The sequence below is a fragment of the Zalophus californianus genome, chromosome 15 (genome assembly GCF_009762305.2).
Source record: "Zalophus californianus isolate mZalCal1 chromosome 15, mZalCal1.pri.v2, whole genome shotgun sequence".
Taxonomy (NCBI): domain Eukaryota; kingdom Metazoa; phylum Chordata; class Mammalia; order Carnivora; family Otariidae; genus Zalophus; species Zalophus californianus.
The window spans coordinates 82,861,640-82,877,214 of NC_045609.1; the positions used below are offsets into that span (position 1 = coordinate 82,861,640).

At 47.8% G+C, this 15,575-nt stretch overlaps 1 protein-coding gene across 1 annotated transcript in view; it reads right to left on the reverse strand.

Moving 5' to 3' along the window:
• C15H10orf90 (chromosome 15 C10orf90 homolog) overlaps positions 1–15,575 on the reverse strand; it is a 275,568-nt gene that overhangs the window by 77,227 nt on the left and 182,766 nt on the right. The window contains exons 5-7 of the mRNA XM_035724343.1: positions 8,548–8,639; positions 906–1,282; positions 89–843 (exon numbers count right to left, since the gene is read on the reverse strand). Coding sequence (XP_035580236.1) covers positions 89–843; positions 906–1,282; positions 8,548–8,639 — 1,224 coding nt within the window. The remainder of the gene's footprint in view (positions 1–88; positions 844–905; positions 1,283–8,547; positions 8,640–15,575) is intronic.

The following is a 15,575-nucleotide window of genomic DNA, read 5'->3' on the forward strand; positions in this document are numbered from 1 at the left end:
ACCTTGGCAGGGGACTTGCACAGATTACCTGAGGGGTGGGGATCTGTACCTGGCGGCCCCACCTCCGGAGGATGAGTGTGTCACTCACCTGCTGTGTAACTCCAGCCAGGAATGTGGATGGACAGTTGGCTGCCACCACCCCCGGTGTGCCGAGTGGTATAGTCCTCTCTCCCTTTTCTTACTGTGACCTGCTGAACTCCCACACCCGAGAATGCTTGCTTTTCCAACAGACGGGAGCCCCTCCAAGGACAGGTGCAGGGCCCCAGATGCACCTGCTCCAAGGACGGGTTTTCCTTCAAGAAACTTCCTTGCAAACCCGGGTTCCAGCTGGGGCCTAGGAGGTTCTCGTTTCCTTCCGTGAGCTCCTGCTTCAAAGCACTGCTCATTGGCCCTCCATTAGCTGTGCCGTCTACTCCATCTGGTGTCAATCCGTGTGAACTGCAGTTTAGGTTGAGCGACAGGACCGACCTGTGCATTTTAGGGCCAGCAAGCGGAGGCTGCTCAATGGGGACGGAGAGGGACCGGTCTAGATAGTAAATGGAATTGGGGCACTGCTGAGACACCCTGACATGGACGCAGGAGCTGAACACCAGCGGCCCCTTTCCCGACCGCGCGGCGCCCAGAGGAAAACTGTCCTCTCGGTTGTCCACATCCGTGACGCAGTACTCGTGAGTCTCGCACAGCCGGGGGTCCGTCTCGGGCACCTTCAGCCTCATCACAGAGCAGTTTCTGGAGCAATCCGCGCAGGTGAACGGTCCCTGGTGCCCACGGCGCTCGGCACCCCCAGCCGGAGCAGAGGCGTCCCTGAGCAGAGCGCCCTGGGCCCGGCACTCGGTGCAGGCGCTCGGCACCCCCAGCCGGAGCAGAGGCGTCCCTGACAGAGCGCCCTGGGCCCGGCACTCGGCACCGCGGGCCCCCCACGGCCTCCCGCCAGGGTGCCGGCTGCGGGGCCCACGCGCCTGGCCGTGATGGTGATGGACGCAAAGCCCCTTTGGGGGCCGCTGCACGGCTTCTCCTCGTTGGACGGCAGCTCCGTGTCAGGTCCTGGCTCCTGGGCCGCCGGCGTCTGAACGCCCAGCCTGCCGGGAAGGAGGGCGAATGCCCGGCTGATGGAGACCCCGCTGCGGTTCACCCGCGACGGCCTGGCCGTAGGCGCGGCGTGCAGAGCCGGCGCGCAGGGCGCGGGCGGCGCGGCCTGGTTTGCCTTTGATTTACTCTCATCCATCAGCTGTGAAATGACGAGGGATGAAATCATTTTTGTGCTGTGCGATGCCAGAGTCTCCTGCAAATGGGAAAAAGATGACAATTATTCAAACAGCCTATTGTAACGCAGGCGGTCAACTCCCTTTCAAGAGCCAAGAGGACATCCCAGAATCCTGTTCCCGGCCAAGGCCTTCTACCCCACACCTGGCCCCACCTCTGCGTGCTCGGAAGGGCAGCAGACCCAGATCCGTCTGTGAAACGGTTATATATTCTGGAATCATTCTTCTGATCGGGGAATTGGTTTTCTCTGCTGGGTGTCTATTCTTAGTTTATTTAATGATGTTTGTGTCGATGGGGATCATCAAATTGCAATAATCACCTCCATTAGGCCCAGGAGCACCTGAAGACATGTTCACAGGCTCAAGCGGGGAGGGTAGACGGAGTTCTGGAACAGGGCTGGGACCTGGGGCACGGGTTTATATGGGAAATGAGTTAGCACTCCTGGGGGGCCGGGAGGCCTCTCTGTCTGCATCCCCAACCCTCTAACACAATCCTCTAACTTTGCTGATTCACACTGGGATTCAGTGGCTCCCCATGCTTGCCATGGTGGGGGTCAAATCCCAGACAAGGGAACACAAGTGATCAAACACCCAAGCTGGACAGTTACCTAGACTAACACAGCGACCATGAGAATCACATATCAGAAAGCAGAGGTGTTGGACAGGACAGTGGTGGTTCGTCTGGGTTTCAGTGCTCAGGGGCATAGGCACAGTCACTGTCCAGGAGAGGGATCAAGGTGTTCCACGTTTCCTTATCAGCAGATCTGTGTCCTAACAGTAAACTGCTAGTGTGTCCAAAACAACGTGCTGAGATTTTTAATAAAGCATCTAACCGGGTCAACACCAGGAGGAAGAATCTCTTCAGTCCTGGTTTTGTTTTTAATATGTGTATGTGTAAAACATTGCAGAAAACGACACGGATGACTGAATAGTCAATGCTCACAGGGTCGTAGGCCCCCATTTTGATGCTCAGTATTCTACTTAAAACAAACCCTTGCCTGCAACAGCACAGGGCCCAAAAGAATCCGGTAACCACTCAACTCCCACCAGGAGTATAGCCTTCACGAGGAGCCTGGAGGCTTCACTGGTGCTCGGCAAGGAAGCAACAATTCTCAAGCTGTAAGGGGCCTGAGAATCACCTGGAATGTTCACAACTGCAGGCTCCCCAGGCTCCAGAGTTTCAGATTCTGTAGGCCTGTGGGTGGGGCCCCATCATCTGCATTTTAACCAGCATCCCGGTGATTCTGATGTAGGTGATCCAGGGAACACACTCTGAAAAGCTCGAACAACTGCTGGTCTTTTGAAGGAGAGGAAGGGCTTGTGTTTGAGGAGACAATTGTTCTCTTTTCCTTAGATGTGATAAGAAAGCACAAAATTTTCTTTTCTTCAGAGCAGGATTAACACTCATTTATGCCACTAACATAATGCTTTCCTCCACCTGGACTTCTGACAGGAGGGCCGGCCCATAGGATCTTAACACCCAAGGCTCGTGGCATTCTGACTGTTAGCCACCGGAAGGTGGTCAGCTTCTCAGTTTTTCTTTTTTTTTTTCCCCCTGTTTTTCATCACAATCCCCATAACCTGACACGTGGTTAGATTTTAAAGCTACATGGGAAGTTGCAAATTCAAAAGACTGAACCAGAGACAGGTGAAGAAGAAGCAGAGTCGTCTTAAACTTCATCTTTTAAAAAATCTAAATATCACTGGCTACCTTTTCCTGGATGGCTAGCGAGCTCCAGGCTCTGCTTGAAACCTCTTTCAAGGTGGAGTCTTCTCTTCAGCACGTGTCATTAACACATAACCACCTGGGAGCTTGTGGAAGCCTCAGCCCCGAACAACAGCATCAGAATCCCTGGAGGTGGGGCCAGGCATCCTCTTTTTTCATTTCCAATGTGACTGCAGCAGGCAGGTGATGTTGAGAAGCACCACCTGATGCTTCTGAGGCACCTCGCTCTCCTTTCTACGCGTCGCTCTCCACGGCTGGGGTTTACATACAAGAACAGTGAGATATGCCTAGCACCTACCCCAGGCAGTTTGACTTGGTACGTAGTCCCTCCCTAGTTAGATTTAGTTCTGATAAAATTATGCCTGTGCATCCTACCAGGTGCATAATCATACCTGGTAGGAACTCCTTTGGCACAGGTCTCTGAAAGAAAAAGCAAATATTCATCTTGGAAAGTGTGCTGTGTTGGTTTTATTTTATACTTTATAGCAATGTTTCCCAAAGTTTGGGCCAGTGACCACTGGCATAAAAAACACCCAGTGTGGGGAGGGTTAAAAATGCCAATTTCTGGATGCTTCCCTCCTCCTCTCTAGACCTAAGGTGAATCAGGAGCTCTGGGGATAAGGCCAAGCAGCTGTGTTTTTAACCAGCTGCCAGGTGATCTGCGCAGATACGGAAGAAGGAATGCCAGGCCAGAATCAGACCTCCTGGGGTCCCTCCTGAGCACACGCTGGAGGGACGGCCTGGGGTTACACTGGGGGTTGTGGGTACCAATGTAGGAGGCCCTAGAGGCCCAGAAGGATGGGAGAGAGAATCACCCACCATCTCATTACCTTGGGCCTGGCAGGTGTAACTGACTTTGAGTCCATCAAATGCAAATGGATGAAGGAAGAGCAACAATGAATGAAATGAATTTGAACTCAATTCTGAAGCTGGGAAATCACCTGGTATGTCAGGGTGACACTGTTCCTGAAGGGAGAGAGGCTGATCGAAGCCCAGTCCCAAAGAAAAGTCTCTTTGCCTTCTCTACCTTACCAGGAAGTTTTGGAGATCAGAAACAATGGAGGACGTGAAAGTACCTCTCAAAATATGAACATGATACGTCACTGCAGGGTATGACTTTTTCTGTGATTTAACAGAAATCAGAGGATGTCTGATGGACTCAAACCTCTGGATGAGTGAAGGAGTATTTATAATGAATGTATTTGGGTTAATTTGAATTACACAAATGAAAATAACCTATTACATACCCAATACATTGAAATTTTGTCGATGTGAATGTAGAATGAATGAAACCTTTCTAGATGAAAGTTCTGTCATCCTAACATAGAGTCATGATCAACCCATTTATTCATGAACATCAGACAGATCTTTTGAGCTCCTACTACAGGAAACTGAGGAAACTTCTTGGCCCCATGGAGTTAACAAAGGGGAGAGAACACCAAGCAGAGAATCAAATTATCAAGACTGGGATTATTGGTTAAATTTTACTGTGGTTTCTTCTGAGGTATTTACACTCAGCTTTGACAAAAGCCCCAACTGATAGACTGAGAGAAATTAAAAAGGAAACACTGTACTCCTTGCTCGTCAAAACACTAATCCCACCCTTGTATGGGAAGTTCTATTTATCAGATCTTATTTTCTCATTAAGATCCATTAAATCATTAAAGTCCAACCTCTTAAAACTCTGGGCTGCCACACAAAGCACTACAGTCTGGGTGGCTTAAAAACAGAAATTTTATTCTGTTACAGTCTTCACATTTCCTTTCTTCAGTGTGTGACTGTGCCCTAACGTCCTCCTCTTGTAAGGGCATTGGTCATATTGATAAGGCCCACCCTGATGACCTCATTTAACCTAAATTACCTCTTTAAAGATTCTGTCTCCAAACACAGTCACACTCTGAGGTACTAGGAATTAGGACTTCCACACATTCAACTGGAGTGGGGTAGATGGTCCATGACAGACTACAATATAGCACTTTGTGTCCAGCTCTTCTTCCGGGGCTGGGAAGCCAAGAAAGAGATGAGACAGAGGAGCTATCTGATGTTCCTAACTTGGCCCACTAATTTTAAAACAGGGAAACTTTTTAAAAAAGTGATCACATCTTTCACATCAAATATCTTTCCCAATGAAGCTATTTCAAGATGCCTCTCCATCTGTTCTTTATATTGTGTTAACTGAACATGGCTTTGAAAAAAAAAAAAGAGTATCGGGCGCCTGGGTGGCTCAGTTGGTTAAGCGACTGCCTTGGGCTCAGGTCATGATCCTGGAGTCCCGGGATCGAGTCCCGCCTCGGGCTCCCTGCTCGGCAGGGAGTCTGCTTCTCCCTCTGACCCTCCCCCCTCTCATGTTCTCTCTATCTCATTCTCTCTCTCAAATAAATAAATAAATCTTTAAAAGAAAGAAAAAGAGTATCTTTTATCTAAAATAAGATTAACTGATGGAAGATTTGATTTGAAAAGAAAATAATCTTGCATTTAAAGTAGAACATTCAAGGTCAGAGGAAGGTCAAACGAATAGTGGGATTTCATGTCTTGCTTTGGCAATAAATCACCCATTTCCTGACCATCCTCATAGAACACTCACCTGTGTACATTTTCTTTCTCATAAATGCTGCTTTTGAGATATTGATTTCTTTTAAATGTTTCAAACATGATTGTGTGGGGCTGGTAACTGCTTTCCTAGTTTTATGCATTTTATTGACTGTTTTTAACTTTATATTTATGCCTTAAGGCATATTACTATAAAGGCACCATTTCATAAATCAAAGGAAGAAAGAGATAAGCGGCGGATGGTCAGAGAAATCAGATCCTGAGCCATTGGGATGAGAATGTTTCCATTTCTGTAGCAATTTATTTCTCCAAAGGATAAGCATCTAATCCAACCTGTGGCTTTGAAATCTATATTTTTCTCCACTTGACCAGTCTTCCCTTTTCCACGGTCGCTCTGCAGCCTACAACTATGTTTGCCAGATGGATGCCTTGGCCCCATGTCTGCACAGATACTCTCTACAGCCCCCTCCCCTTTTTAGTCCACCCAGCATCATCACCACTGAGCAATCTGTCAACCTTGTGGCATTTCATCATGCATGCAAGAGTATTTTTGAATGTAGGAGTTCACTCTGGTATGTAGCGCTAGGGAAAGACTGTTTTGAGACAAATGGAAGAACTGGAGGTTTTCTCCATCTCCGTCCTGAAACTTTTGTCTTTTCATGCACTTACAAGAAACCAAAGGACTCGGTACAGTGTCATGTATAACAGTGAAAAGCTGGAAAGAATCCAAATGTATTTTAAAAGGGGATCGGGTAAGTAAATCACAGCAGGCACAACTGCATCGTATTCTGTAGAAATTAAAAATAAAGATTACAAAGAATTTAAATGCCATGGGAAATTGCTTGTGATGGAATGTTATGTAATAAAAGAGAGCTATAAAAGTTGATATACATTATAGTTTTACGTAAAAAAATTGCATAGGAAAAATAAGGGAACGAAATATATATAAATATTTTTTCCTTATATATTCCTATATTTTCCTAAGTGTCTACATGGAACTGCCATTACTTTTGTGATCAGGAAAATTTAAACATTGTTTTTTCAAAGATGAAAACTCTGTTCCATATTTCATTCCTTTTAAATAATCACTTGGTTGAAGAAGTGCCTGCATATCATTTCTACAGCTTCAACGAATTTTGAAAGGAAAAGTGATCAATCTTCCACTGGCTCCAGAGGAGAGGTGGAGATTTATGGCAGTTACAAAGGAAGGGCATCCATTCGGAGTGTTTCATCATCTTACAGCATCCTTATAACAAACACACAGGGACAAGCTTTAAAAGCTCAAAGTTAGGAGGGAAATTTGAAAGTCATACTACTGATCCGATCAAAGTAGATAGTCCAGATCATTCCAAAGCAGATGTTTAGAAGGTGTGATTTCTGGGAGTTCAGTCACAGAAAATGACAGTGTGTGTGTGTATGTGTGTGTTTTCTAGAGACCCAGCTACGTGGCCCCAAAGATCTTTATCACTAATAATCAAACTGATTAATTTTAACATCAACAGGAAAATGCTGGAATTTGCCAGCTCAGTGTGAAAAACAGGTGGGAAAGATCTTCAGCTGGTATCTTTCTTAAAAAGAGCAGCAATCAGAGCACCTGGGTGGCTCAGTCGTTAAGCGTCTGCCTTCAGCTGGGATCATGATCCCGGGGTCCTGGGATGGAGCCCCGTGCGGGCTCCCTGCTGAGCAGAGAGTCTGCTTCTCCCTTTCCCTGTGCTCGCTCTCGCATGCTCTCTCTCTCGCTCAAATAAATAAATAAAATCTTAAAAAAAATAAAAAGAGTAGCAATCAACTTCATCATTATCCTGCCCTTCTTAACTGGGTACCTCCTCCCAAGGGTGGTTCTCAAGGATCCACTGTTCCTCCTGCTCATTTCCTTCCCTGCAACCTGACATTCCTCTCCTGCTCCCCAGAAACAGATGAGTCACAGCCGGGCATCTTTATATCTTCAGAGAGTGAGCTTGGTGCTTCCACACAGAAAGGGCCTGATGCAAGTATTTTAAGTACTGATGACTAGATCTCACACCCAGATTAGCATCCTTTCTCCATCGTGTGGAAGTTCAGGCCTGGGTCTCTGAGCTTCATGAAATGCAAAGCTAAATCAAAGGGTAATACCTAAGACAACCATTTTGGGGGAGGATTTTTTTTTTACAGATACCCTTGCCACTTTAATCTGTCATGAGACATCGACTCTTCTAATCCCACAATCTCTAAGAATTACAAAAGGTGGTGGCAGATTATCCATTTGTGAAAGACGACACCCTGGATGATTCTTTCAGGCAGGGAAGTCCACATTTTAAGATCTGTTAACTGGGCCTTCCTCTATGCCAGCCCTTTAGAGCAAGATAAGAACAGAAGCTCTGGAGCCCGACAGCTTATGAGCTGGGAGGTTCAGGGCAAGTCAACTACTGGAGGGAGCTACTGGAGCTTTACTTTTCTCACCTGCAAAATGGGTATAATAATAATACCACCCTCCCGGGATTGTGGGAAAGATGCAATGAGTCAATTAGCCAGAACCTGGTGTGTGACACACTGGCAATATTAACCACCCTGTACAGAGTGCTTTGTTCTCTGGGATCAGAAACATTTCATTTTATAAATACGACCTCTAATTTTCTCCCTATTTCAGACAACTGATGCTTTTTGCAGATAGAACGATGTATACCAGCTTGTTAGATTTCCAATTATCTCTTCTCTACCTTCGAAATGTTGCGTGGCATCATTCTGTCTCTCTCTGGCAGATTAATTTTGGTTTAAAATTGAGACTCAATCACTGTACTCTCTTACGATACTGTAAATTTACAAATTGTTGGTGAAGATTATAAAATAATTAAATATACAGTGCATCCTTTAATGTAACAAGTCTTAGTCATTGATGGTTAGATCCTCTGCTGCCTTAATTCAGTTTTGACTAAACAAAATAAAATGCAAACACATCATAAGTAGGCCAATGATCATGTTTTATAGTTGGCTGCATTTTGCCGACTACTCGAGAAGTTAGAAATATGTTACCTCGGTGAAGTCAGATTTCTTCTCTGTAACATCAGACTGAAGATTTTTAAAGGCAATTTGATCGTTTGTACTGTACTGGTTGTCCCGTAATCCTAGGCAAAAAGAGATAATATTGCTACTTTTTAGTATATGAAAGGATAAGATGGAATCTCTAACTCTACTATAAAGTTCCACGTCACCTAGTTAGGTACTGTACCAGCCAAGGATGAATCTGGTATATTCTGATCCATGATAAAACCTTGTACAACATTTCCCTCATTCATTCCATCCCCTGATTTAGGCTCCCTGATTTTACTATTCTTTAGTTTACAATTAGGCTGCAAGATTCCTTCTTTCACGCAGTTGTTTATGTTCCTAGATTCAGTAATAGTTGAACAAGTTTGGACTGCTCACATTCTGCCTCATCCCGAGTTTACACCCAGCAGGAGAGGAAATCACATCTAAGAGGTTCCCAACACCACTAGAATTAAGAAAGGTTGAAACATAAGACCAACTTCCATCCAATCTCTTAACACAACAGTGCTTACAGGAGCCATGCGTGGCCTAGACACGGAGATTGAAGCTGCTTTGGAATAGCTGGGGATAATTTTGTGATAATACCGCAGGGATAAGTGAGACACGGTGGAGAGCCCCCCACAGAGACACCTACCACCCCGATGGCCCAGGATATCATCAGGTCCAAGGGCACACAGCAGGCGGCCAAGAATTTTGAAACTGGATTCCTGTTCCGGCCCCACCACCCATGAGTTTCGTAAGGATAGATAATGTGGAATTTCCTGATCCACCAAACCTACCCTGCACTCCTCATGGAGCCCTGGATAGAATCCACAACTCAGCAGCACTATGATCCACCTGGGCACCTGTTGCTAATGCGTGAATGTCTACAAACACAGGAAGGTGGAGTAAAAAGGAGAGTTTGTGTGGCCCAGTCTCTGCAGTCCTGGTAACAATGCTGACTTCCAAATGCAGGTATTTTTGGGAAAGTGACTTTTCCAGAGCCTACAAGGAATGGTTCCCCAACAGCTGGGGCTGGTGATGAGAAAAAGGAGATTTAAGAAGCACCTCCCTAAGTTAGAGTCCTGTCTTCATCAACTCATGAGAAGCATTCATTAAAAATTTACATATAATTCAAATAACTCAATTCAAAGCATTTTAAAATAACAAAGCATTTTATGGAGCAAATGATACGCTATAGTATTTTTATGTTTGGCAGGTTAGCAAAGGGGTCAGGACATGGCTTGCAGGAATTTCAAGGGCCTCTACTGACCCATCCAAAGCCTGCTCATGTCTCACCTCGTCCTTAGGTGACGACAGAGCCCCCATCAGCCCCACCCCATACATGTGGTTGTGCCTCCATCTCTGCCCATTACCGAGTGACAGAGATAGTCATCCCAGATGATGTGCACAGATTACTTTCCATGAAGCGCAAATATAAGACCTGAAAGATCTCATGGATTTCTGTGCAGAGTCAATACGTCATGATGAGCTGACAATAAAGCTGATGAAGATGGAAATCTCCTGGCTCTAGTCAGGCAGCATCATGTCAAGAACTCTAAAGTCAGCACCGGCTTGGGGGCCAGCGAAACCCAGGCTGCAGCCCAGTCCAGCCCAGCCTAGCCCCAAATTCAGATGCAGCAGATGAGTTATTCATCTTCTCAGAGTTTCTTTAGCCATAAAATGCAGAGAAGAACACCTCCTGCCCAGCCTTGTCACTGAGGCACTGAGGCTCGTGTGTGTAAAGTAGGTGGCCCTGGGGTGGGACCTGGGGTTAATGCCTGATAAACCACACTGCTTATGACTGTTCGTGAGCGTCACCAAAGTGGCACCACCTCCCACCCCAGGCCCACATGGTCACTAGCATCAGACCGCACTCAGTCCCAGAGTCTCTAGCTACATGTGTGACTTTGGGCAAGTCACTCAGCATCCCTTGGCTCCTTGCTGTGAAGTGGGGGTGACAAGGGAGCCACCTTTATAGAGGGACTGGGTAAGTTCAACTGACCTAACTAACTAGCCCTCAGCACAATGCACACAATGCCCAGAACACGATGACATGGGATCAACATCAGCTCCGGGGAAGTGGCCTCACCCCTGTGGGGAGGAGGGACAGCACCAGGGCCAGACAAGCAGGGGCTGTGCATTAGTGGCCTGTGGCTGTTACATCAGTGGCCACCAACTTCGAGGCTCCAACAACACAGATGTGATACCTTATAGCTCTGGACATCAGATGTCTAGTGCACGTCTCACAGGGCTCAAGTCAAGGTCTCAGCTGGCTGCACTCTTCAGAAGGCTCTAGGGAGGGTCTGTCTCCTTGCCTTTCCAGCTTCAAGAAGCAGCTGGCTTTCCTTGGCTCCTGGCCCCACATCACTCAAACTCTGCCTCCACCATCTCTTCTCCTTCTCTCTCTGAGCCTCCCACTTCCCTCCTACCAGGACCCTTGTGATTAGATCGGGTCCACGGATCATCCAGGAGAGCTGTCCCATCTCAAGGTTCTTCAATCTGCAAAGTCCCTTTTGCCATGAAAGGTAAGATGTCCACCGATTCTAGGGACATGGACATATTTGGGGGCACCACTGTTATGCCCATCACAGACTAGTTGGGGAGACTGAGGTAGATGCATTGAATGAAATGTAAGGCCTTTAAAACAACAACTATAAAGTCTATGTGGCAAACAAGGGTAAGCACTGACAATGTGCTATTTATTGAAAGAAAGGAAGCAAAAACTTATGAGCCACATAATGGCAACATTAAAAGAAAATGTTCAATATGTGTGAGAATTCCCAAAACCAGTAAACTTGGAACTTGGAGCCATGAACCTAGTTTTGAGTGAAAATGAGATAGGACTAAAGCCACACAGGAGGATGCGTGACATAATGACCTCAAAGGACGCGAGGAGGTGAGTTACTGGAGTGGTTAAAAGGACAGAATCCGGGAAAGAAAGACCCTGACTCAAATCTATCTCTGCCACTAACCACTTGGTCAATTTAAGTAATTTAGGGTAAGTTACTTAAATTGTCAGGGTTTTATTTTCCCATGTCCTCGGGTGGTGATAAGAAATAATGAGATGATGAATAGCAAGGCCCGAGCAGAGTGCCCAGCATGTGGTAACGACACAAGCCCTCCCACCTGACCATAGAACTGTCACCACCGGTAAAGACTCCCACCATCGGGTGACCTGCGCTGGCATCTCTGAGGAAGGCAAAGCAGGGGGGACACTTGGGGCAGGTGAGCAAGAACAAAAGTTTTGGCTTTTCCAGCAGTGGCGATCCATCACTCTCATGGGAAAAGGGTTCATGTCTCCAATACAGAAAACGCGTTAGCCAGAATGGACTGCACCTGGCCTTGGTCCTGCTCCTGGTGTAAGGACAGGAGGGGTCCAGACCGGTCTGTTCCCTCGCCCCACAGTGGGAGCTGGTCTGGCCCTGACCTCTCACTGGGGCAGCTGAAGTCCGCTCTACATCAAGAAATTGTCCTGGTTAAAAGGAAACTGGCAGAGGGTGGGCAGGCCCTGAGCCCCTGCAGGACATACACCAGACAAGTGTATGTCATCACAGAAATCCAGCAACCCTGGGCGGGGCCAAATTCTAGTTGTGTCGCTTTGTATAGGTCACGTAACCTCCTTGATTCTGGTTTCCCCTCGACGAAATTAGAACCTGGAGCTGTCTCTGTTCATGCCCTGCTGTGGCCGGCTGGCCTATCCCCCAGCTGTTGCGAGGACAGCTGTCAGCGATTCACAGCTTTACTCTTCTCTGAGAACCATCTTCTGGGGAGGCTATGCCTTTCTCTCTGTTTGCCCACCGCCCGGGGTGCGGGGGGGGGGCAAGAAAGGGGTACAAAAGCCAGGAAGCTCTATTATTTATGCTCCGAGCGTAACCCAAGGGCCAGAGTGTACCTGAGACCCCATCAGGGCTCCTTAACTCTCTCACAATCCTTTCCTGGACAGCACCCTCTCCCACATGCCCCCCCAATCCCTGCCTCGGGTTCTGCTTCTTGGAAACCCAATGGGGTCCTACTTCACAGTGTTGTTTAAGAGTGAGGGCTTTCAAAGTGAGGCTCCTAGACCACCAGCCTCTGCATCATGGGTAAACTTGTTAGAAATGCACCTTCTTGGGTCCCATTCACTGTCCTGCAGATCTACTGAATAGAAACTCAGGTGGGCCTTAGCCATCAAAGTTTTAGCAAGCCCTACAGAACATTCGATGCAGCTCAGGTCTAAGAACACTGCTGGTCTTAGGCCAACAAGCTCCTCTTCTACAAACAATGACTTTGAAGCCCCAGGAGGAAACCACATGCTTTTGATGCAAAAACACCCCATGACTTTTAGAAAACCGTATCTAGAGGATCTAAGTGGACTTTTAATCAATGGCTTCAGTTAAAATGAAGCCATCTAGAATGTCAGCATGTTGACTTTTATTTTGAAATGAATTTAAACATCAGCCTAATTAGCCAAAAATTCATTGCTGGTTTATGGCTCAGTTGTGTTTGGTGCCCAGTGCTCTGGTCCGGTGGCCCCAGGGAGTGTGTCAGCACACGGGCATATCTGGAGAGGTTTTCTCTGCTGAGATGGTTGGATGGATGGTACGTGCTTCTGTCTCCATCAGCCTGAAACTCTCATCCAAAGCCACCCAGCCCCAACTTTGAGCCCCTTCCCAGAGGCCACAAGCATCATGTCACTCATGAGGCCTTGAGCCAGAGAATCCTGGAATCCAGACTTCCTCTCTGGAGGAAGATGTGCTTTAGCCACGGAATCCAGAGCAACAATGGATGTAGCACCCAGGGTGTTGGGGGCCCAGGAGAGCAGCTCTCCCACCCACGGCTCAGCAAGCCACGGAGAGAGCACTGCCCACCTAGGGACCCCAGCAGGGTTTGGGAGGGGGATACTTGAAATGGACCCATAGGAGGGGTGAATTTTAGACAAATGTCCAAGTGGGGTGGAGAGAAGGTGACAGAGCCCGAGCCAAGGCGAACGAGAAAAGCGGGAATGGCTTAAGGTATAAGAGCAGGAAATTGCAGCATATTTGGAGGATGGCCAGTGGCACACTGGGTAAAGCCCAGGGCAGGAGCGAGGAATCCCGACAGTTCCCACACAGCACCCAACACAGCTGGAGTTGTTGCTGCAGAAACAGCACACAAGCACCATGGCGCATTGCCCGGCAAATCACTCCACCAACGTGGGGTGCACCTGGGGAGTGCCCAGCCTTCAGGTAGCTTAGTGAGCACCCTGTCTGCCTTCCTATCATGCACGTCAGGGACAGAGAAGGCATATTCAGGTGCCCCCTTCTGGGACTTGTAAATGCCCTTCCTCATGTTCAGTCTTACAGGAACCACAGATTGCTCAGAGCCTTCACCGTGCTTTAACAATACCTTCTGAAAATATTTTAAAATAGATGTTTCTCAGAATCACTTGTCAAATTTAAATGGAACTTGTCACTTCTGTGGGATCTGACCCTGTTAGCTGCCCAGTGTCTCTGGAAGACCTTTCCACCTTTGACTTCTGGAACAACGGGTCTTCTGTCTTCCTCCGTCCTGGCTACTGTGTCTTGCTTTCCTTTGCAGGTTCTCTCCTTGACCCCCCTGTTCTCCCTCTGGGCTCTCGTGCCAAACCTCAGACACATCGCGGCCTTTGCTTGCTTCATAAACCAATGCCAAGGAAGGAGCCAGATCTCATCTGTGAGCATCAGCTAGAACCAGGCTCAAGCTCGGCTAGTTTGAAAGGGAACCAGCCGACTCGCCGCAGGTCGCTGCCACCACCGGCCCCCCTGCCTCTCCCCCCCGTCAACCCTGCATCCATTATCTTGGTGAACAGCCCCCATCCTCCTACCCCCACAATAGAAATCGAGGTGTCCCCTTCCACGCCCCTCCTTTCTCCCACTTCCAACGTCCAGCGGAAAGCCAACGCCTATTTTCTCTTACGAAATAGGCTCTGCTCCGTCCCATCTATTTAATCTCCCCTGTACTGCCTGGTTTCGGCAGGGTCACAGTCAAGCTGGTGACCTCACCAGCCTCGTCTCTTGTCTGGTTCCCCCCAGACCCCTTGACATCACCAGTTTGTGACCTTGTGGCTCCTTTGAACAACCTAATGAAAGGATGCCCCCCTTGCCCTCCCCACCCCGACACCTGAACAGGGCCTGGGAAACATACACATAAAAACCTGAGCTTGTGTGCATGGGATCCTGGGGCTCCGGGAGACCAGGCTCAAAATCCTTAAAACAAGCCTGCAGCTACTTCCCAGCTGTGGCGGTTTCCATGTCTCTTTGTTCTCAGGTGCCACCTTTCCGATTTTTCCCGCCTAGCTCCCTTCTCACCCTGGAAGCCAGAAATCTGAAATCAAGGTGTTGGCAGGGCCATGCTGTTTCTGAAGGACCCGGGGGAGAACCCTCCTTTGCCCTTCGCTAGCTGCTGGCGGTTGCTGGCTGGGCTTAGTGTCCCTTAGCTTATGGCAACAGAACTCTCATGTCTGTGTCCATTGTCACGTGTCTCTGTGTCTGCAAATCTCCCTCTTTACAAAGGGCCCCAGACACTGGATTTAAGGCCCACCCTACTCCAGTCTGACCTCATCTTGACTGTATCTGCAAGGACTCCATTTCCAAATTAGGTCACATTCACAGGTATTGGGGGTTAGGACTCCAACATATCTTCTGGGGGAACACAATTCAGCCCGCATCCGCGCCCCCGACAGGCTGTCACGACCGCCTGCCCCTACCATACTGTTCTGTCCGTAACTGTTCACGAGGCTCTCCCTGAGTGGACCGAGGTCTTTAGGGACATCCTACTCATCTTCCTCCCGTGCCTAGCCCAGCACCTGGCCAACTGCAGACGCTCACGGAATGTTGACCCAATGAACCAATTATTTTATATTTTGACAAGAGTTACATCTGCGGGGAAAAAAATCACAACATACCTTCCTCGGACAGTTTTATCATATTCCACTGGCGTTTCAAAGACATTTGACTCCGTTTCAAAGGTCTGTTAATGACAAGGATGTTTTTGGCTAAAAAAAGAAGAAGAAGAGCAGGCACCGTTTACATCTG